The sequence below is a fragment of the Choloepus didactylus genome, chromosome 16 (genome assembly GCF_015220235.1).
Source record: "Choloepus didactylus isolate mChoDid1 chromosome 16, mChoDid1.pri, whole genome shotgun sequence".
In the NCBI taxonomy this organism is placed as follows: Eukaryota; Metazoa; Chordata; class Mammalia; order Pilosa; family Megalonychidae; genus Choloepus; species Choloepus didactylus.
The window spans coordinates 63,666,816-63,689,934 of NC_051322.1; the positions used below are offsets into that span (position 1 = coordinate 63,666,816).

The 23,119-nt window shown below is 43.0% G+C and overlaps 1 protein-coding gene across 10 annotated transcripts in view; it reads right to left on the reverse strand.

The window, feature by feature from the left end:
• Nucleotides 1-704: 704 nt before the first annotated feature.
• DLGAP1 (DLG associated protein 1) overlaps nucleotides 705-23,119 on the reverse strand; it is a 945,880-nt gene continuing 923,465 nt past the window's right edge. For 9 of the 10 annotated variants that reach the window (XM_037805638.1, XM_037805641.1, XM_037805640.1 and 6 more), the window contains 3 exons: nucleotides 11,576-11,667; nucleotides 7,002-7,154; nucleotides 705-4,178 (listed from right to left, as the gene is read on the reverse strand). In XM_037805638.1, coding sequence (XP_037661566.1) covers nucleotides 3,969-4,178; nucleotides 7,002-7,154; nucleotides 11,576-11,667 — 455 coding nt within the window. In that variant the 3' untranslated portion in view covers nucleotides 705-3,968. Of the gene's footprint in view, nucleotides 4,179-6,769; nucleotides 7,155-11,575; nucleotides 11,668-23,119 lie in introns of those variants that run through there. The other variant, XM_037805642.1, reaches the window with a different exon arrangement.

The window sequence follows — 23,119 nt, forward strand, 5'->3', positions numbered from 1 at the left end:
ATCTAATTTACCTTTTTTGGCAAATCTGTATTTTTGTGTATAAAGTAAGGCTTTACAAATATGATCTAGATTAAAACCAGATAAAATCGACAGTGGCAAACAATTACCAATTTTGGAGGTGGGGAAATGATAGAGGCAGGACTGAAGAGTCAGCTAAACAAAGATTTGGATTTTGGGTTCAAACCTGTCACTTGATAATTGAGTTACTAAATCTCAGGGGGCACAGCTTTTCATTGCGGTGAAGCTGGGTTGGAAACCACAAACATTATTTTGATTTTCCCACCCTCAAGGACTGTGTAGGAAACAAAATTGATGAACGCATGGGAAGGACTCAGAGTGAGTGAAATATGCATGGATTTGCACATGGTGGAGGGGTTCTCAACTTCTTTCACAAAATATACCTTCTCACTGTAATACAGTTCTTGCAGCTCCCAACCTGAAACTTTCATATGTGGGTGATCATCGCAGTGAAAAGACTTTTTAGTTCTTCAGTAGGATGCAAGATCTAGCTATCTGCTCAATGGCGGATTGCATACAATGAAAGTTAAGAATGATAGGCTGTTTAATCGCTTCATTATTATCTCCAAAAGTCAATTATTTATGATTTGGAAGAAGCGGAACTCTGTAGTGAAAACATGCAGACCCGAAAGCAGTGCATTAATTATTTTATTAATTTCTTCTTTTTACATTATGGGAAACATTCATCTATTTACAGTTGTTGTGGGTTTTTTTGTTTTTTTTTTTTTCGTCCACACACAATCTAGGTAAATAAGCCTATGAAATTCCAATTCATAAAGCCATAAAAATGTTCCCCACCCCTCCATCTGAAGGCTTTCAAATGAATCTTTTTTTTCCAAACCAAGATAATTTTTAAAAATTACATTTGGGAATTCATTAGATATGGTAGTGATTTACATTCCAGTTATTCAAAATATGCATCTAGACATGTTTTAAAAAAGAAATGGTAAATTCACAAGGATAAGGCTTAAATTAAAGTGGGTAATGAACTCATAAAACATTACGGAAACATCTATAAATAACAGAAATATATTACAAATAAATTAGTTCTATTTACCATTTCAAATATTAAAAATCTTTAATCCATTTCTTCATCTCTCTTTACAAAAAGGTTATGTGGATTGTATGGAACATCTGCAAAAAATATAATAAATACTTAATTTCTTCGAACGTTTTTTGATGTGGGAGGCAAACTTTTCTTTTGTAATTCCGCCCTCCCCAAGAAAATGCCCAACGACTTTATACCAAAGTTAAACAAAATAAGTAATTTCAGGGTACATACATTTCCATCATGAACTAAAAAACATCACTATAAATTACATCCAAAAGAACAATGTAACAAAGGTTATGCTCATGAGTGTTAGTTTAAGGGGTCAAGTGGTTAACAAGCAGCATTGTCTGGGGCCATGTTTTTTTAACATCAGTAATTCGCTTTTTATAAACTGTTCGTACAATTGAAATTGTGTTTTTAAGGGAGGTGAAGGTCAGGATGCCTTGTCCACAACATGAACAGGTAGGCATTCAGGTAAAAGATTTAAAATTCTTACCAAAAATATCTTATGAATATACAAATACCATTCATACAGACAAGATAAATAGGCGTTCTCTTGTCTCTCTTTAAAATATCCTGGGCTAAATCAGTTTCCAAAGAAAATACTGTAGGATGATCTTGAACTGCATTATGAATCTATTTCTCAATCCAAACCTTAACCCTACTTCAGGGCACTAAGCTGTGGTTGGGAAGGAGCAAGAATCTTCAAATGGATGCTTGGTTCATGCTAATCTAGGAGTTAGAAGCCATTTTCGGTATTGAACGTGACCACTGGCTACACAAGGTGGCGGCTGTCATTATTTGATCCAAACCATGTGTGACCTTTCGTTCCTAATACAAGGTAAAGGTGTATTCTTTTAAAAACTAGCAAATACTTGAAGCTCAAAATCTCGGTATGCTCCAGTTTTACAAAGCACTCGAGGGGCTTTGCTCACCCAAGTTAAAAGTTGGTTGGTTGGTGTTTAAACAAGTTAGTAGCCCTTTTCTTGTAAACCACAGCAGTAAACATTTGTGCCCTGTGTATAAAGATAGCTCAAAGCATCAATGGCTCTGAGAGGTAGCGAATTCTCTAGTGGTTTTAGAATGTGTTCATGAAAAGTTTTGTTGCCAGAGCCCAATCACCTCTCTTAATTTCGTAAATAAAATTAAATTAGCACCTGGCTATGAGAGTGTGTATTTTTAAAAAGTTCTTCTCTGATGCAAGCATATCTGATATATGTTTTAAGTCTTCTGTTTTTCAGTGGTAATTTCTAATGCTTGAAGGTGGGAGCTGGACCCAAAATACCAGTGATACTTTAAGATTGCCACATTCTAAGTGTTTAAACTGCTCTGAATAAGGACATCTAAAGGGAACTTCAGCTAGACGGGAAGTGCATACTGCGCCAAACATGACTAAAAAGGAAAATCAACATCCTTTGCCAGAAGTCTGGATTTCTTTCAGTATTTATGAATTATGATTTTTTCTGTCCTTATGGTTGTTGAACCCTGCAGGTCAAATTTCTTCTCTCACTATCTGGAACTTCAAGATGACAGTGACAGCTCTTTGGAATGATGCAGCAAGTCTACTGGGGAATAACATTTATTTTCTCAGTTCGATATAGGACAAAACCCTGATGCTGGGGTAGAATAGGATCTTGTGTAGTTTTAAGAGAAGACTAATGGAGAAAGTGTATCTGAAATATCAACTAGTGGGTTAAAATAGACAGATGCATAGCATTTAAAGGGATGATAGGAAAACCCAAACTTTTCTCTGAGAACAGCCTTGCTGCCATTTACAGCACTTCATCTGCAGATGTGTACCTAGATATGTGTGGTCAGGTAGGCCTGCCAGGGTGGATACTAACACATTAATAGAACCAACACTTTCCCCTTTAAAAAGCATCACTGCCACAACAATATAATATACATAGTACAATAAAAGTTGATAAAATGTTTCAGGTCTAAATTTTCTTAATAACAGGACAAAAAAATTTCCTATATATTATCTGAAACCATCAGTGCTTCCTTTCCTTGCCTTGCCTTTCTTCGTTTTATTGCCTTTCAGAATAGATTAATTTCCCTGAAAGATCGAATTTACAATCGTCTGCTGATTGAAACATCTGAAGCAGTGACTGATGAAGTAACAGTGAGGCAGTGTGTGCAGCTGTGGGTGGCACAGATTCCTCTGGAGACGCTCCCCCCTCCCACACCTGCAGATCCCACGTCCCCCTCTCACACAGCACACCCAGGGTACTGAACCCGGGTCCTCCTGTCCCACTCCCTGCTTGTACTTATCTCCAGGGAGGTGGTGTGATTGCTGAGGTTGGAAATAAAGTGCTCCATCTGCTTTGAAAAATAAAAACCACTTGGGGGGGGGGGGTGGTGGTGGAGAAAAAAAAAAGGGAAGCTGAGCCCTAGTTTCTTTCACGTGGAAGACGGTAGAGTCCCAAAGGTCACCCTGTAATACTGGAGTTCTGAAATACCCTATGGTTTTTATATTGCTGAGCTCTAGGAACAGACTAACTTTAGAGAACCGAGGATGGAGAATGACCTAAAGGTGCCGCGTCTATACAGGTTGCGTTGGGTTTGGCCAAGAACATAAAGGGTCGCCTTTCCATGTGAGGCAGGGCGACAGCGTCAGTACAAGGCGTCAAAGCTCGGTGGAGAACATGGGATCCAACTTGTCTGGATAGCAGGGGGGCGTGGAGGACGGCTCCCGGGAGGCTGACAGCACACCACGACGGTGGGGGGGTCACTGGGCTCATGAGGATGATGTCGGAGGTGGAGGGGAGAGGAAGGGCCGAGGCAGGAGGGTTGGTGAGGGGCAGAGAGAGAGAGGAGGAGGGAGGACAGACAGTGCGCGGTGTGACGCGACGGGGCTGCGCGCGGGAGCGCTCGGGGTGCCGCGGTCCCGGAGCGCTCAGAGCCGGGTCTGGGCCTCGGGGATGTAGATCTCGATGCTCTCGGCGCTCTCGGTGGCCGAGTTCTGGCGGACGGACGCGGCGCGCTTGGCGGCCATCAGGCGCTTGCGGGCCTCCTGGCGCTGCGAGCTCTCCAGCGAGCGCTCCCGGATCAACGGCGCGGGGCCCTTGGCCGGCTTCTTTGGCACTGGAGGAGGGACCCTTCTCTCCTGATCAAAGCAGAAGGGTCAGGACATTACACAGCTTCTCAGGACAAAGCTTGGGCAAAACTGGGAGAGGTCAGATGTTAGAACACACATCTTTTACCTAAGGGTGGTTAGTTCTTATCTGCACACTGCATTTTTTTTTTTTTTTTTTTTTCTCTTCATTATTCTGGCTTGGGTATGTATTCAAAAGATGCAGGAAAAAACAAAAAAACAAACAAAAACAAAAAAAGAATACCGGTAAGCTTAAGGCAGAAGGCCAGGCTGGATTGCAGGACTAGTTCTCTCCAAGGAAAGGATGTGGGGATTTAAAAGGCCCCCTGCTGAAGGGCTGCGGCTCCCAGCACATTGAGTGTGGTTCCCTCTGGAGACTCCACTCTTCCTGGTGCCAGAGATGGGACAGGAGGGCAGCTGCTGCAGCGTCTTAGAACCCTGCCTCCCCTCTACACAGGCAGGCCACCCGGTGGGTGCAAGCTCGGTTCAGAGTTTAAAACCCTCCCCGCCCTCTGCCCGGGCCCACCCCTTCCCCCTCTCCCTGCAAACTTCAAAGACCAAATGAGTAGGAAGAGAGCCAAGACTGTGTGCCTTGGATGTGTTGATGCCACCGTGAATTGCACCCTTTTGCACATCACACACAAACACACACAAGCAGTATACAGCACACGGGTAGGGGAGAGAGAGGACACTGATATTTCCTACTCAGGATGAGGGTCAGTTCCCAGACCCAGGCCCCTAGAGCATCCTGTGCTGCCTGGAAGGCAGATCCCATCACAGGGTAATTTCATGTCCCATGAAAATTTAACAGTACTGAAAGAGGTCAGCCCCCCTAGCAGCAACAAACTATAAAATGGTTAGATATTTTAAATGCCACTGAAAAAAAAAAAAAAGAAAAAACCCACACACATGCTGTTCATCACTGTGGCAGAAAACAAAAAGGGCAGTGGGAAAAAAGGGGATCTAAATTGCAAAGGGTGTTGAACTTGCAGGCTATGAAAAGGTCCACATAAATTTGATGTTTCATTTAAAATAAAATACTCTCCATTTCTCGTAAATCTAAATGTGGAAATTATCTCAAAATATCAATGATACACTCCTTAGGTCTTAACTCTTAGGGTCAGCACTGCAAGACCTCTTTGCTCAAGAGGGTGAATGCTTAGTTAGACTTATTATAGGGGTTTGACTGCCTCTCGTCTCCTCGGCTGGCCACTTAGGGTGGATTCTGTGGGGCTGAAACAAGAGAAAAGGGGAGCAGAGAGCACCAGTGCCCTTCCCTCAACTTTGATTGTGTTTGTTCATTTTTTTCCCCCTCAAATTTGTGGGGTGCTTAAAAGCTCTGATCATAAAGTATCTACAAATTTAGGAATTCAGTTAACTAATGCTTTACTATGCAAATACCAATAGGTTACAAGTATCAGTTCTTCTTAGCATCCCTTCTTTTGGGCATTTTAACTCTCCATTGTTGGGGAGCTCAGTGGATGTTTTTTTTAATGTACTGGAAACTTTTTAGTCATATTTTCCACTCCCTGTTGTACATTTTATTTTATGTTTTCTTTAGCAATAATTAAAAAAAATCAACACGAGGCATTAGATGAATCAGCTCAGAAACTAAATGACCAGTGTCTGTGGACATCTATAGTGCTTTCTTAAAATAAGACCAATTTAGAAGCTTATTTAGCAGAGAGTTTTAAACGTAGACTAAAGGATGCTAGATTGGGTGCAAATGTTTGGCTTCCCAAGTGAGATACCTTCAACCCTCGATGGTGCTTACCTGCTTAATACTAAAACCCCCAGCTTGATGGTGATGGTATTGGAGATGGGGGACAGTGACACTGCATTGTCCTCCTACCCCTTAAGGACTGTCCCTTGGGACTGGATTTCTCCTAGGAACCCCTGGACACAGACCCCAAGAACTCTGATAGGATGATGGTGGCAGCAGAATGGGTTGCTTTTAGCTTGCTGATAGGTGAGACAACCTATAAAGGGCAGGGTCACCCATGTCTCAAGGGGACAGCTATCCCTAATTTTTAGACGTTGAGTTTCATGGAACTATTTGACCTCAGGCCATAGGAAAGCCAAGGGTGAAAAAAGTCATGAAAGACAGGCCAGCCTAGGGAGATGGCCATGGGACACCAGTGTGAGCCTGGTGAAGCCACCGTGATCAGAAGGCAAAAATTACCATTTATTAATTAAAGAAAAAGGATTTAAGGCTTTATTTCTAAACTATTGAATGAGGAACCCAGTCAGCAATATTCCCCAAGGCAAATCAACCCAAAGTAAAACCCTTTTGAAAAGAAAAATCCCACCATTTATAATTACTGTGAATCTTTATGGTATATATTTTTATACTTGAACAACAGTGATTTCTTTATTACTATATTTATGAAATGGTTATCAAAGTCACTTATTTCTCAGAGCTTCCTAATTTTTTTTTTTTCCCCGAAACACATCCTATGGGTGCAAGGAAGTTGAATTCTTACTCTATGTAATCATGCACTGAGATGTCATTTATTTTAGTTTAAAAAGCAAAATGGAGGCAGTTCCTTCTAGTAACTAAAATGGTTTAACTTAAAGTTTAATTGACAAAAAAAAAAGCCACATTCCCATTTTCCGATTCACAGAGACAGGTTTTTCTTTAAAAATATGCCTGAAACATATTACAGATAATATCCCAAATGATTACTACGTAAACATTGTCATTACAATGAAATTAATATGATTTCAGCTCCATTTCACATGGTAAACGGCAGCACTGGGTGCAGAAGCCTATTTAGACTGTCCAGTGTTTGTGCAGGTTTTTAAATGAACCATACAAAATCTACATTGTTCTACCTTCTTGTCAAGAGGATCCATCTGTTTCCAATTATTGGCCTTTAACTGATGAAGTTCATCAAATTTCATACTAATATTTTCTATGGACAACTGCAGCATGTCCCAGAAACCCGCCAAATCCTGGGAGGTGGGCCGTGGGTGAGCATTAGGATTCTGTACAAGAGAAAGAGAAACATTCATGCTTTAGAAGCCAGCCGTGACGACGCGCATGGGGCCAAAGTGGCCTTTTCAAATATGTCAAACAATATAAGGAGGATGAGTTTCTTTTGGTTTCCAGATGGGATAACAGTGAGGCTACAAATGGTAACTTCATACAGCGTCTGTTTTGAGTCAGTGATTCTCAAATGTCAAGGCTGTAAAATTCTTCTGCTGTAATACAACATGTATCAAAACATGGCACGGGAGGAGGGCCTAAACATTGGAAAAATCCTAGAATGTGTGATCTACTACCCAAGATGCATCTTTTTTTTTTTTTTTTAAATTTTGAAATACATTCAAACTTACAGGAACAGTTGCAAAAATAATACAAACCCCATACACAGAACTCCAGCACACCCCAAACCTCCTCCACTGATACCCCAATCTACCAGCTTTAATATTTTGTCACTTTACCATTTCTTTTTTTCCCTCTCTCCCTCCCTCCCTCCCTCCCTATCATCCATCATCTATTGCTCTGTCTTCTGAACATATGAGAGCAAGTTGCACACATCCTTGAACAAATAATATAATTCACATATACATTTCCTATGAACAAGAGTATTCGTTTATGTAATCACATTAAATGTAAAGTTCCAAGATGCATCTTAAAACACCACATGTAAATGAAAATACCATCTTGGGGAAAAAAAATAGCTGTATTCAACTCCATGCCACCCAACTTATTCAGAGAACAGAAGAGGAATCTAAAATAAGATCCGTTTCAATACTCATGTCGAGTGAAATACCAGGGTAAACAAATGATAAGCAATAATAAAATAATTGAATTTTCAAAATATTAGCATTTAATAATTAAGATGTTACTAATATATAAGTTATTTTATCATATGACTTCTTTGATAAAACCATTTGGAACTTAATAATTTTAAATTGACCATAACATAATATGACAAATAAGATGTGCCTGCTTTGGCAGCACATATACATAATATAGCAAACATGAGAACGTGTATCTGTGTACATGGGTGTATGTCTGTAACGACCCATTTGCCAGATAATGGTAAAAATTTAGTGTTTAAGGATCAACTTTCTTTGCCCCCATCCACTTATCCTTGACAAGTACTAGAAAGTATGAGCCATTAATCTATACGATGTAAGACAAAAAAAAAAAAAAATACAAATAAGAGGCTGAAGTTATCGGTTCCTTGTTTAGCACTACCTGCACCTGCAGCTAAAGACATTCCTGGTTAGACAGATGGGTGGAGCCCTCCCTTTGCCAAGGGTTTCCAGCTGGGGTCAGTTTTGGTTACCTCTGGGCATTTCAGGCAACTGGAGAGACCATGCAGCTTCATGCTGCATGGTAACTTGGTGCTTTTTAAACTAACCCCTAATATAAAAAAATAACCTAATAAAGAGATATCAGAATTTCCCAAAGTGCAAGGTCAGTGACTTCCATAGTTAATAGGGTGGAAAGAACTTTTCAGTCCTTGATGGACTGCTGTTCTTGGCCTGGCACCAAAACAAATGCAAATATGGGGGGTAGGTGGAGGAATGGGGAGTTAATGCTTAATGGGTACAGAGTTTCTGTTTGGGGTGATGGATTGTCAAAATGAATAGTAGTATTGGTTAGTACAATATTGTGAATGTAATTAATACCACTGAAGTGTACATTAAAAATAGTTAAAATTGGAAATGTTTTATATGTGTGTGCCACCACAGTAAAAAATTTTTAAAAATATGAATAAAGATGTATTTATAAATGTGTACTTCCAGAAATACTCATAGTTCTGGAATTCATTGGAAGAAGCAGATTTTGAAGTTTGTAATTGCTTGGTTCGGTGTTCAAATCTAGTCTAACATCACTTGAATTTACAAAAGGTTTCCTCTGTAGTATTTTGGTTTAATAAACTACACACAAAAAAGTTTCTCAATATCTAGGTCCAGAATAGACAGACAAGAGATTTGACAAGTTCCTCTTAAATGGAGTTTTACGATCTTCTGATATACTTGACCTTATCTTCTTAGTAAATAAAAACTAAACTGCTCATATTTTGGGGTTTAGTGATATCTTCTAAGTCACCAGGCCCATTTGCTAAATTATTTCAGTGCACTGTTGTATGAAATAACAGTTCTGTGGGCCCAAAGGGTTTGTTTAACTCCATATCTTGGGCAGTGTATTCCCCCTCACTAAGAATTGCTTTGCCCCTACGTCATCAAGAGGATGAATGGGGAAACTGAGGAAGAAAGCTTAGGTGCTCAGCAGATCTCAGAGTCACGTGTCATGGGACCTCCCATGCCCAAGTTGCTGAGCTCTCTTCTTAACCCAAACAAGGCCACATAGAGGGAGGGGGGTGGGGGTGGGACGTGGGGATGGAGAGAGAAGGAGGGCTGGTTCCTGGGTTCAGTTTGTTGGGAAAAGCCAACTTATCTACTCATTCTAAGCCTGAGAGTCTAGTCTGGGATAATGTGTAAGAGGTTTCCAGATGAACAGCTATTATTTTTCTCCTCCCCAGAGCAAGAGCTCAAGGAAAGAGGGCTGGTCTGTGTTTGGACCAATCTAGTACTAAAAAAGATCAGTGTTGCTTTTATGCAGCCACACATCTGCCAGGCCACCCTGCTGCCTGGGCGGACAAGGCTGGAGCAGGGCCCTCCATGAGGCGAGGGGAGTGGAGCGCGAGCCCTGGACGGGACTCACAGGGAGTACGAGGTCAAACGGACTTGGATTTGAATCTTGGCTCTGCCTCTTACCATCTGGTTTGGCCGAATTTCCTTAGCCTTGCCAAGCCCATTTTCCTCATCCATAAAAGCGTGGTGAAAAGAATTTCACTATCAACTCTACAGGGTGGTTTTGAGGATTTTACCAGATCATGGCACCATCCCTGCCGGGCCTGGTATGACCAGCCTCGGTGGCAGCTCGGCTACAGTCTACCTCTAAAAGCGCTTCTCACGTTTTGTCACCTAAGTTCCTCCAGTAGCTAAGGAATTATGTGAAGCCATAGCCCAGGAAATGGAAAACATCAAAAGGTCAGCTTCAGCAAGGATAAAACATTTCCTAGAAGTTGCAAGTTTTTCTAAAAATTTTGTCTGCAATTTCATCTTTTAAAATATCCACAATATATACATTCTGCTTCACAGCATGCCAGCTCATTATCTAACTCTTTGAACAAGGTGTGCTGTATTTGCCCTGTAGTGCCTCCCTAAATGGGCTGGTTTGAGAAATATGGCTTTATGCAAGTTTTCTTACATTTAAAGGAGAACAAAGAATCTGTGGCACAGTGATGAGTTTGCAAATTAGCAGGAATTCTGTACCTGCCTCATAGCAGAAGCTCAATCAAATATTTGCTAAATTGAATTCACTTCTCAATAAACTCACTAATATAATTATCTTGTAATCCAGAACAGAATTTCTGAGAAAGTGGAAGAAGGTGTCAGGTACTTTTTGCAGAGACAGTGGAAAACAAACTATAGATGGCAGAGGTGGGGGTGGGGTGGGGTGCAGGTAGCCCCGAGGGGAGGTTTCTAAAAGAAAAGCCTGTAAGAGGACTGGACAGCACCAACTTTTGCATGCCTTCTATTTCTCTTAATTGAACCTTGTCCACATAAATCCCTCTCAGTCTATATTTGCTTCTGTTATCAAGAGGAAGTGGTTAAAACTCCAACATATTTTACGTAAATTAGATTGCAAATAATCACGTTTTCACTCCCCACAAGATAAACAAGTTGATTTTCATTTTCTTTGTTTTATACCCAGCTTGACCAACAATTGACTAACAAAAGCTATTCTTGTGGAAATACACTTGTAGAGAGAGTAGCAGTTTTTTTTTAAAGGCATATTTGAGGAAGCTCTTGACCTTTATTTTGCAGTCAATCAAAAAACTTTATTGTTGGTAGTGGTTTTTATGTTTGTTTTCCTTTATTTCTTGTATGTCCAAGAAGGACGCCTTACTCATTTGTCCCAGGGAAACTAAATCTATACTTTGAGATGTCCTCAAACTTTGACCCTTGAATCTAATTAGGGAAGAGTCATTGGCCGCTATTTTTAGAAAGAAAATCACTATCCAAAATGGTTTCTTTTTGTAATATGATTTTTAAAGTATCAGGCTGTTCCATATTTTGGTAAGAAGAATAAAATCAGAGATGCCACATGACAGCCAGGAAAACGGAAATTTTTCAGTTACAAAAATGCAGGAAATGGAGTTTTAACTTGATTTGATTTTTCTTCTAAGATTATTTAATTGTAAAGTGTTTTTAATTTGAAGAACAGCAGGAAATAAGATTCATGAGAAAGCTCCCTCTTCCAGGTGAAAGCCTCCAATGGGCCTTGACTTGGTTCCCAGCCAGTTTAACCTTAGTTGGCCAGTCCTGGTTCTTCTCATAGTACTAGTAGGAAAATCGCAGTGAAGGGGAATGTTACATACCAGGTTTTCTTCACACAGTTCTCTGAACTGGTAGAATTTCTGGGCCATGAGAAGTTGGGCACTGCCCACTGCAGTTCGGATTTTCCCTAGAACTGAAGAGAGCAAACATACAAGAAATTTACACATTATGTCTCATGGTTGAGATTTCATCTGGTAAAGCAAAGAGGGATGTTATGTTGTAATTTAATAGGGAAAATCGCACACACACACACACACACACACCCAACGAGCCCCAACAGTATATATGTAACAGAGAATCCTATATTAAAGTGTAAAACGACATGGAAAACCACGTGCTCGTCATCCATGTTCTTGGGAGTAACATTACCAACAGAACAGGCAAAGAGTGTCTTTTTTTTTTCCTCCTTCTAAAGCAGGATAGATTTCAAGTGTTCACCTGTACAGTTATGAGACTTAAGAAGCCAGCAATCAGGGTCTGCTGGCTTGTTTTTCTAACCCAGAATCCAAACACAAGAACAACAACAAAGGAAAACAATCCTAACTTGGAAGGCGGGGTCTCTTGGCACTCACCATATCCCATCCACATCCTTCATTATTTTTTCCCGAGCTCAGCCACTGGTGTTGTCAGGAGAGAGCCACGGCAGGTTGAAAGGTTTTCTAAGGATGAACATTTTCAGCCTGTTGCCCAGGGAACGCCAACACCGTCCCAGCTTTTACACTCAGCAGACCAATGTTATTTTGTCCTTATAGGTTGAATTCCCTAAGCACCGTGCTGAAAATATTCCTCTTTGCAAGCTGCTTCTTGCCTCCCGCGCCGTCTAAGGCGAAACCTTTCAAGACAGGCGTGCTCCGACGGGGCGGCGCGGCGCTGCGGGCCTCCCGGGCTCTGCATTGTCCCGGAGGCCCCCCTGGCCCAGTGGGCCCCGGGGATCAGCCGCCGCCGCTGCAGCCCGGCCGCCAGGCAGCTCCCAACACGCCCTCCGCGTCTGCAAGGAAGGGGAAGGAGCCGCGGTGCGTGCACCGTCCCTGCCCGCGAGAAAACTAGCAGGGAGACTTTCCAGATGCAGCCTTTGCGGGAGGTGAACCAGGGTATTTAGCAATTTTTTTGTAGTTGTTAGGAGGCAGCAGAGTGGAATTCGGTCTCCCTTTCTCTACCTCATTCCCCACAAATTCCGATGAGAAGGAAACAAAGGGAAAAGAAACTTCATCTTTGGCCCAGGGCTTTCTAAACACTGGCTTCTGTGTTGAAAACTGCCAGGCTGGAGAATGGTTTCCGATGCACATTTAACCCAAATATTTCAGCTTTCCCACACGCATAACTCAGGGCATTGATGAATTCTCTCGTATGTCACCGGTCAAACCAAACAGCCGAATTGCAGAAATGGAAACCGATTGGCCTCCTCAGTGATAACAAAGAATCCCTTTGACAACTACCTGGGAGCAATTCCTTGAGCCTAAAACTTGATTTCTGCAGCCCACCCACCCCCCCCCCATCTGCTTTTAAAATCTTTAGGGATGGTTATCCTGTTTCTCTGTAACTGATAAATCACTAGTGTGAGGCCTCCTCTCCCTTTCTTGACATCCCCAAAGCGGAAAGGATATCACAAACTTTATTCCAGCCCTCCAGTCTGCTCTGAGCCCTGACTCCAACTCGTACCAGCTACTGCCCTGGACAAGGCCCTGAAGCTGTTTTCTCACATGTAAAATGGGGCTAGTGGTACCTATTTCTAGGGTTGCTGTGAAGGTTGAGTTTAATGCATGTGAATTGCACTCAGTCGGTAAGTGTTTGTTATAATCAAGGGTCAGTATACTATGCTTCCTCTATGGGTGCACCAGTTGGGAGAGCCACACTTGTCCTGGCCAGAGGAGAAGAGGGGACAAAAACAGGTGATCGTACATCCTGGTTGCCTGAGACAGGTATGGTTTTTGGATGACCTGTCCCAGATCCCAAAAGCTAGGTTGAGCAGGCACTTCCTAAGTGAGCCTGTGGCTATCAGCAAACTCTGAGGTTCATGGAAACTTCTCCGATTATCTTGGCTAAAGAGGAGGATCATAATATCAGTAAATGTAAGAATGAATCGTGCGAGTTTAGGATGAGGTACCTAGGTCTCCAATTTTGCTGGCTTAGACTCCATAACTCCTTGGAATCATCACAGACACTCAAGCTGCTCTGATATACCTCAAAACATGGAGCTAATGATTCTCACTTACACCCTCATACCTGATCTATGTAACAGACTGTCATAGTCAGAGTAGCTGAATTAGACTGGGATTCTCAAATGAGGAGAAAGCGCAGCTTCTAACAAGCATCTGGGCAACACCCAGCCATATAGGTAGGGGCTAACATGGATGTCTTCTTGAAATCAAAACAAGGGCCATCTTTCTTCATTCAGCGTGGTTTGGCAAGAGGCCCAGATTCAGAGTAAAAATATCTGGGGTGGAGTTTTTGCCCTTCTGTTTGTCGGGCTTTTACCATCATGTTCCTTGATGGAAATTCCCTCCTGGCTCCAGGATTGTTTGCATTTTCAGTGCCCACATGATGATTTTTCTAAGGCCCAGAGTAGGGAGATGATGATCCGGGCCCAATGAATCAATGAAACAAGAGGTCTTGGGACAGGCAGATGACAACTCCTATTTTACTTTCCATCCATACTTTCTTTTCTGGAGCATTAAAAACTCATTTTAATTTTTAGAAGCAAGATTTAAAAAAATGGAGTTTGGTGTTTTTGTTTTTCAGTTTTCCTATTAAACACCCACTTGGTGTATCAGATAACTCTTTCCTCCCGAAAATATGTATCATACTTGTTACTTATGCCTTAAGGAAGAAATTAATAAACAGAAAATAGTAAACACTAGTGGGAACTAAAAGTAGAAAGAAAAAGGCTGAAATTTGTTAAAAAAAAAAAAAGAGACGAAGAAAGAAGCATCTTAATGTCATTGTGAAACTATTCTTAAAATGTTCAATGCCAACCTTCAGCAGAGTGGAAAGAAAAATACTACTCTCGGGAATTTCGGGTAAAGAAGGGTTAGTGAAGGAAATATATGGGTTGCAACTGTAAGCTTTTCCCATGCATATAAAACAGCCAAACCTGGTGTCAGAAAGTTCCAGAAGAGCCCTGGATATAGTGCATCTCTTCCAGGATTAGCCTTGCATGTCACTCTTTTACCAGAGAGTGGTGGCAGTTAACTTTGGCCGGCTGGCCCAGTTCTCAAAGTCAAGGTCAAAAAGGCCATAGGATCTGGAAAGGACTTATGAGAGCTATGGAGAGCCGGGAGGAAGGCAGGAGTGGGGGCAGAACTTGGGGTCCTGGTGATTGATTCATTCATTCAGCAAATATTTACTGAGGGCAAACTATATGCCAGACACTGAACCAGATGGACAGGATATGGTGAGAAGTAAGATGAAGTCCCTGCCCCCATGGAGCTTACATTTTAGTGGGAGATAGTGGAGGAAACCGATCTCAAATATACAAACCTGGATATGCATGCTTTAGATTTGCTAAATTACTGATATTGGGACAGAATGGGGCTGAGCATGACTGAGCATTTCATGGGGTTAATGCCTTCCTTAAATGGTGATTAGAGAACACTGAGTATTCTTGGTACTGCTCCATAAAATGGAAAACAAACAAACAAACAAACAAACATGGTTTGGAGTAGTGTCAGTTGTAATGTGAAAACTGGCTCTGGGCTCAACAGTTTGTTTTCTTAATTACTTACTTCTGCGATACTTAATCATGCAACAGGCCTTGTTTTGCTGTCCCATTCTTTTCATAGAGTAAATCCAGTCTCTCTAGGTACCTTTTAGGCACCCTGACAGTGAATTTTGTAGACCACTTCCTCCTTTCCCTTTTTCTTCCCTGCTCTTTTGTTAGTCCATCCCTCAGTGGAAGTACAAAGAACAACAATTGCTGTTCCTTCTATTGAAGAAGCGGGAACAACTTTATTAACTTCCCCTCCAGTAATTCTAGAAACCCCTCACTCTGTAACAGATGTTTAGGGAGAACCAGGCCTGGGTGAGTTCACCACGCAAGGCCAGAAGATCTTTTGAAGGCCATCGCAATTGCCTTTGCAAAAAACTTGCCTACTTAAATCCATTATCATCTTGTTTTTCAAAGCACTTTTACATGCTTATCTAATCTGATCCACACCAGATACTGTGAGGCAGGGCAGATATCATGCTTTCATTTCAGAAAATTTGGGCTCAGACTGGGAACTGCCGTTCTAGACCCCAACAGCATCTCAGTAGCATGTGGGGTACAATGGGTGTCTTCTCGCTCCCCGCTCAGCTGTGCACTTGTTTCCACACCAAGTGGTGTCTTTCAACACCTACAGAAAATGGGTCTGAATCTGTGTAAGTGGAAGCCTCTGAGCGTCAGATCTTGCCTTTAGCAATCATTTCTGGCCTCTATGGATGGAGATGGGGTGCTATAACCCATCGATGGGAGGAGGCTGAGGACCTCATCAGCCTGATCACTGCAGATGGGAGAGCAAAGCAGCTGTAAGGGATGTGGTTCACACACAAGGTGATTCCAGTTGTGAAATGAATGGAAACAGGGATAACTCGAACAAGAAGGTGGATGTGAGGGTCAAGTTTTGTTGTTTCTTTTAACAGTGATACTTCATAAGGAGAATCAGAGAAAGACTATTTTGGGTGTTTGTGGGTGGGAGGGTCTGTTATGAAAATTATGATTTAAAACTGTCTCCTGGCTACATTCAATCCAACACACAGCTATTTCGAAAAGAGGATACCTCCTCCCTGCCACTGCTCCCTGTGGGGGATGATTTTGTTTTGGGAACCAGGGGGTGGTATGAAAGGCACAGGTGTTAATTGAATGAATGATTTCTTTTAACCCTGACAGTGAATCTTTGGCCAAGCCACATGGAGTTTCAGCATGCTGGTGATGGCAGGTGAAAAACAAAGACCTTTGGGGATGCGCCTGACTTTTTGTTGATAAAAATAAGCATTTCAAATACTTACGCACAACTAACAGATGTATCTTTTAATATTCTAAGAGGAGTTAGGGCTTTACAATGGAAAAGGCAGAAACACTGGTTTCTGTGACTGGTTTTGATTCTTATTTACTATGCCCAACTGTATGGATCACCAAGCCTCCATTTAGGCCTCAGAAACAGAGAAGAAAGTAGATGTAGTTCTTCTACCTCCAACATAGCATCCCTGAAGCCTGGTACAACACACGAATACAAAGCAGCACCACCCAGCTACCCTACCAGTGGTAAACCGTGACTATAGTGGAAGGCTGGGTGGAAAATTTCCCACTTCTCTGTCACCTACACTCCAAGTCACCTGGTATGCTTCTCTTACAGTCATCTTTCTATCTACTGGGAAAAAACACTGGCATTGAAGGCAGCAAAAAACAGCTTTGATCTTGGGAGAGTTTATTATACTCTCAGACTCTCAGTTTTCTTCACCTGGTAAGTGGACATAACACTATCTTCATAAGATTGTGAAATATTTAGTGAAACAATCTATGTGCATTCTTAGAAGGTTAACAGGAATTATAACTCCTCTATCCTATTTACATGCTTGGGTTCGTGGGCATTCACCTGGGAAACTAAAAGGCAGCAGAATCCATCTCAGGAAATTATTTCTCCTGCAAATCTTTACACTTGGGCCTCTTTCTCCCATACTGTGGAGTGACTGAATAACCCCTCTTGGGGTGGCATTCACTCAGGCAGCCTTCCACAAGGGTTAATGAATGGTTCATTGATGTCTTTTGTCTGTTTGTATAAGGGATTCATACACATTCTTCAGGGCCTAGGTTTTAGGGCCTCTCTGAATGTCTGGTGCAGTTTCTCTCACCTGTCGGAGCTGAACCTGTGGCCACCTGGCAGGTGAGAAAAACACTCAGGAGGAGAGAGGCCCTTAGCCAAGCCTGGACATCCAGGCCTTTTGCAGACACAGACGGCCCGAGAAATGAAGTGTCAGGACCCTCCTCACTATCAGCAGCTTCTACTGCAAAATCAGGCCCATTTCAGGAACAGAGCATGCCAGATATCCCACTAGCCTGTTAAGTGGCCTATTTTCCAAATAGCACTTCACCACGAGGTTGGTGCCACTATGAACCCATGGTCTCCAAACCCTGCTGGTCTTTCATTCTGGCCATTTGTCCTCTGAGACCCTCTCACTCCCTCTCTGACTGTCATTATTCACTTTCAACTCATCACAGCCTTGCCTTCTACGGGATGAAAATGATGAGGGAATCAGGCAGGATTCTCTGCATGTTTTGTCTCACCATACACAATGCCCTAAACTCCAGCTGCCCCTGCCCCAAAGACTCTTCTGCGACTCCCCTTCCCATTCACCTGTGTCTTGGCCTGACTCTCTACAACTGCTCTGGGAGTTTGCTCCATGAATTTGTCCCTCTCTCTGCAATTTCTGCTTTGCTGTCGGCATATTACCCTAGATGCCAAAAACCATCATCAAGTCTCTCCCCACTCTAAGGAAAAAGGAAAAACCCTCCTCAAACTCATAATCTCCTTCAGCTAAGATAAAATTCCTCTTCTTCCCATGAAACCCTAAACTTTCCAAAGGGTGGACAGACTCTGCTCTCTCTGCTTCTTCAGCTCCCATTTGTCCCTTCCTTGGTGCCCCCCCAGTTCTCCGCCTGCTCACCTCCTGGACCCCTCGGCTGCATTCGAGGAAGGGAAAGTTTGCTCCTTGGCTGTGGTCTGGGTCACTGGGCACCTCTCCGATGTTTCCCTTTCTGTTCTTTATGGACTTCCTCTCACTCTGCCTCTCGAATGCTGAGCGTGAATTTTAGTCCTGGGCCCACTTCTCTACCCACTTTCCTTATTCCACAGTGATTGCACCCATTCTCTTGGTTTCAGCTGTTCTTCAGTATGTTTCTATTTCTCAGATTTGTACCTCCACTGGGTACCAGCCCCGCAAGCCTCAGACTGGCATACCTAACCACCAGCCGGACACCCCCTTTCTCCCCAAAGCCATCCCCCCCCTTGGGATTTCCTTGCTGGTTACAGTGCAGGGGGCAAAACTGGGTCAGCCCCCCACAGGATGGACATTCTCCCACCCTTGCCAGACTTGGAGGTTTGGTTTCATTTGAACCAGTGGGGTTTCTTATCTCATGTACTTCCCATCGTCCCAGCTCCTCTGTGGTTCCCTACTGCTCACTAGATAAGCCCCAAACCCCCATCAATGGCCTGCAGGGAAGGCCTACCTGCCCGGACTGATCTCTGCTCTCTCCTGGAGGGCTCCAGGCTCCTGCAATTTCCCAAGTCCCCAAGCTGTTTCTGTCCTCTGTGTCTTTGTAAAACACTAAGCCAGAAAGCCTTCCCCCTCAATCTGACGCCAGCCCCTCCTCCTTGCCTAGAGTCAACCCACGTGTACCTCCTGCCAAAGCCTTTCTGACATCTCACCTCTCCCTCTTTCTTGCTCCTCAAATTTCCATGCATAGCTCTGGCTCTGTCCTTTCCAGCTCCTTCCCCACATGACTGACTTCTGTATCTGCCTTTCCAACCAGACAGGAGCTCCTGATGGCATGGACTGAGCCCACATAACCCCTTGCACCCTGTCGAAGGACTCTGTCTTGAAATTGCATCACCTACAAAGTTCTACCTGAATTGGAAAAATAAATTAACTATAACATTCCACTCTTCAAGCATTCTGTTTCTTTAAGCTGCTATTTTTTCAGTTATAGTCTTGGCTCATTAGATAATATTGTCTCAGCTGGGAAATTAGTCCCCTTGGGTTTCCATCCACAATGCTAGCTCAGGGGCTGGGCTGTAGTGCCAAGCCATTTGGGATAAGTTGAATATCTTTGTAGGTGAATTAAACCTCTTTATCCTCAAGTTTTGGCTTCTCTTTTAACGTTACAGACTTTAGGGAAGAAGAAAGAAAAAGGAATTCAAACTAGCCCAGTTGCTTTAAAGGCACATGCTTTTGTCAGGCAAAATCAGTGTGATTTCATCAAATTGGAATTATCCACGTGGAGTGCATCCTTATTTATGAGTGTGTCCTTGGAGAAAAGAATCCCTTTAACCTACTGCCCAGCTGCTTCTTATACACGTTTGTGATCTGGACTTTCTGTCAACTAAAGGACTCAGCAGAAAATACTGATCTGTTTCATTCCTGATGGATAGTGGCTGTTCTGCATTGAACAAGTGTGCTTTTTTCCTTTTTTTTTTTTTTTTTTAAGAGAATTCTCAAGTAGAAATTTTCCCAAAGGCTAAAACCAGAGCTTGGGTAGGACTACACCATGAAGAAAAACATTGTTTTGTTTTTAAAGAGCAAGTTTTCAAACACTCAGCTAAATTTACTTTTTTTTTTCTTTCCAGTCCATATTCATTGTAGAAGATGGTATCCTTTGGGTCCATTTCTTAATTTACACTGGCCATGAAATAGTGACATTGTGTGCATCACATGAATAAAGGCCGTTTTGTGCCTTTGAAAGCTGAATGAAATGAAAATTAGTTTACCTTCCCCTTGGTGGTAAAGAAGAAAAGAACGGGATGCTGTGTTTGAAGTCAGCTGCAATTATATGCCATGGACAAAATCATTGTTGGAAAAACAATCAACAAGTATCATTGAAAGGCAGCCTGGAATAACGGAAACTCCACTGGCCGAGGGAACAGGAGATGCGTCTCCAGACGAGGCCGTGCCTGGACCGTGCCCCGTCCCTCCACCTTCACGTGCCTCAGTGTCCTCCTCAGTCTCAGGACAGCCACTGCGGCCCCCAAGATGACACACACACCTGAAAGGATGCTCCCTGCTGTCCTGCAAACACCAACACACACCTCTGGGTGCCCAGGGCTGTGCAAAGCTAAGGGACCTGAGCCCTCGAGGAGGATAAACCCCGGCACATAATCTGTGATTCCCTCGCCATTCCTGCCACTTCCTCTGCGGTCACCAGTGCCAGGTTGGGCAGGTGGTGAAAAATAGAGATTTGGTGGCGGGGGAGGAGCGGGGCGGGGCCCTTGGAGGGTTTGCTTCAAAAGTAAGATGAAGATAAAACAGAAAAGAGCTGGGATGCAGCCACCACTCCCTGCTTGGCAATGCACAGGGGCAGACCAGTTGCAAAAATCAGAGAGTGGCGCTTTGCTGGGTGCCCAGGATTTCACAGGCTGCAGGGACACCCGAAGGCAAGAGCAGGCAGACAGGCCTGGCGATCGCGCTGATAAGCTGGCGGCAACACTGGTTGCACGCTGCTTCCGTGACCAAACCTGAAACCAGGCAAACCCCATTTTGGGTTTCCTTCCCAGGCCCACGTTTGCTGCCAAGGCTCGCAGAGCTTCTCCTGGGGAGGCGGAAGGCCAGGTTTCTCTGACATGGATGCTATTACCGGGCAAAAATTAAAGTGGAATTAATCCGCCCGTCGCACACGCTCTTGGGTTATCAGTTAGTTTCGGATAAGGCCTGAAAATCCCACATAGGAGTCATCCACGATTCATGAGGCAGAGATAGACTTCGAAGTACAATAAACCGGTATTGAAACCGGTATTTTTTCCCAGTGCCCTTGAAACCCTAGCCTGTGTTTTTTTTACCCACAGCGCTAGACTGCATTCCTAGCTGAAAGCAGTCAATCCCATCTGCAGTTTCATTCCCGTTAGATAATACCAGACGTATCTATGTAACATGCAGGCCTCTGTCAAACAGCACTGAGCCATCTCCCCGAGACAGCTGCTTCTCACAAAGCCTTCATTGTCTGAGAAAAGCTGGTGTAGTTTTACCTCCAGGCCTGTGGGAACCAGTGCTCTGTCAGCTGCATCGGTGGGCGGGAACATCATTCACTGAGGATTTTCCCTGGTTTTGTTATCAAGCCAAAAACATACTATCGATCCTTGGGGTTGAAGGTTCAAAACCAGCCCTGGAGTCTTTGCTCTGCTTTTATTTTATCAGTAAAATAATAACTCTACACGCCCCAAGAACATCGAGTCCTATTTTTCAAGAGCTAGGTGGAGGTGACCAGGCTATTGCAAAGGCTGGTTTCCAGTGTGCCCTCCTTGCACACACTGATTCATTGCGGCTAAACGCGAAAGTGGTGTCCGGCCCCAGCCTGCCCAAAACTGTATTCCTAGAAAGCAGCCATCAGAATTAGGATAACAGCTTCATAAAATAATTGATTACTGAGTAATTGTTTTAAATTGGATTGAGCCTTTCTTCTTCAACTCCCCATAGAGAAAGATGATTGCAACTACCCCCACCGCCGAAACTCTGTTCTTCACATGTCCATTGAACAAATAAGTTATTTTGCAAACCTGTTTACTTATTTGACAATTGGGATAATTCTGGCACTCCACAAATTAAAATAATCAAAACTGATTAAAACCTTCCTTTCTCCCACTCAATCTCACTCATTATTCCATGTTGGTTTTAAAGATCAGATGCTTGGAAGAGTTTGGCCAAAGAGCCACCTGCATCCTAAGTCTCCTTGTACAGGATCCAAAGAATACATAAAGTGGCCGGGCCAAGAGAGTGATGTATGTGTGCTTAACCCATCTAGCAAAGCTATTTTTCTGGTTGCACACAGATTCTAAAATCAAAAGCTGGTTACTCAGAAATTGGCTATGCCCACCAAACAAAATTGGCCTCTTCCTTATCACCCTTTATTTAAAAAGAGAAAAGGTTAAATGAGAGAATTAGTAAAACAAAAGCCCTCTGCAGCTCCAGACCCTATTATCAGAACAGAATTGTGGTTGCCAAGGAACTAGAGATAGGTATGTATGGAGAGCTTCACCGAGGACACACAAAGCATCATTATCTTGTCAAATGTTATTCATGTTGTATCTGTTTTATCAGACACTTATGTGTTCCGTGACCTTGGGCACCATGCTACCAGAGAGCTGTTTGGAGGGCAAATAAAACTACACCTGTCAAAGTCTCTAGCCCACAGCCTGGGGTATTGTAAGGACAAGGTGAAGACTCTTTCATGGACTTGTCTTCTCCTTTTTTACCGTTGAGGGTTGCTACTGTTTTATAGCCACAGCCTCACTGATTTGGACTGGGTTGGTGACTCTTGTCCTGGGCATTTGTGTTTACCTCCGCAATGCTTTGAATTGGGGGATCCTAGTGGATTAAAACCCAGTGGATGGAAGCCCTTATTTTGTATCTCAGAGAGCATGAAAAATATAGAAAGGCTTTAAGTATTTGTGGAATAGAGTTTCAGGGCATGCAAGGCTTACCAGATGACCTAACTGGCCGGCACTGGAGTTCTTGCCACCATCCCTGCAACAAGTGCCCATGTCTCTCTGCCAAAAATGTTCCCTGATTAGAACACTCAGCACCTCACAAAAGTGCCCACTCCAGCTTTCGGCAACAAAAACTGCTAGTTATTTATTGAGCGATTTTTTAGCTACTCAGGAAGAAAGGTTTTGCTAAGTGAAGTAGTTGTGTAAAGTTTGCAAAATATTTTGAGGACTCAAATACATATTTACTGATGCACTACTATGTGCCAGGTACTGTGAGAGCTGCCAGGCATGTGAAGATGAGAAAGACATGAAGGATCTCTGCCCACGGAGAGCTCACTCTTCGCTGGAAGAGGCAGATACATAGACTACCATAAAATAATGTCAGAAGTACCTAATAGAAAAATGTCCATTTTTACC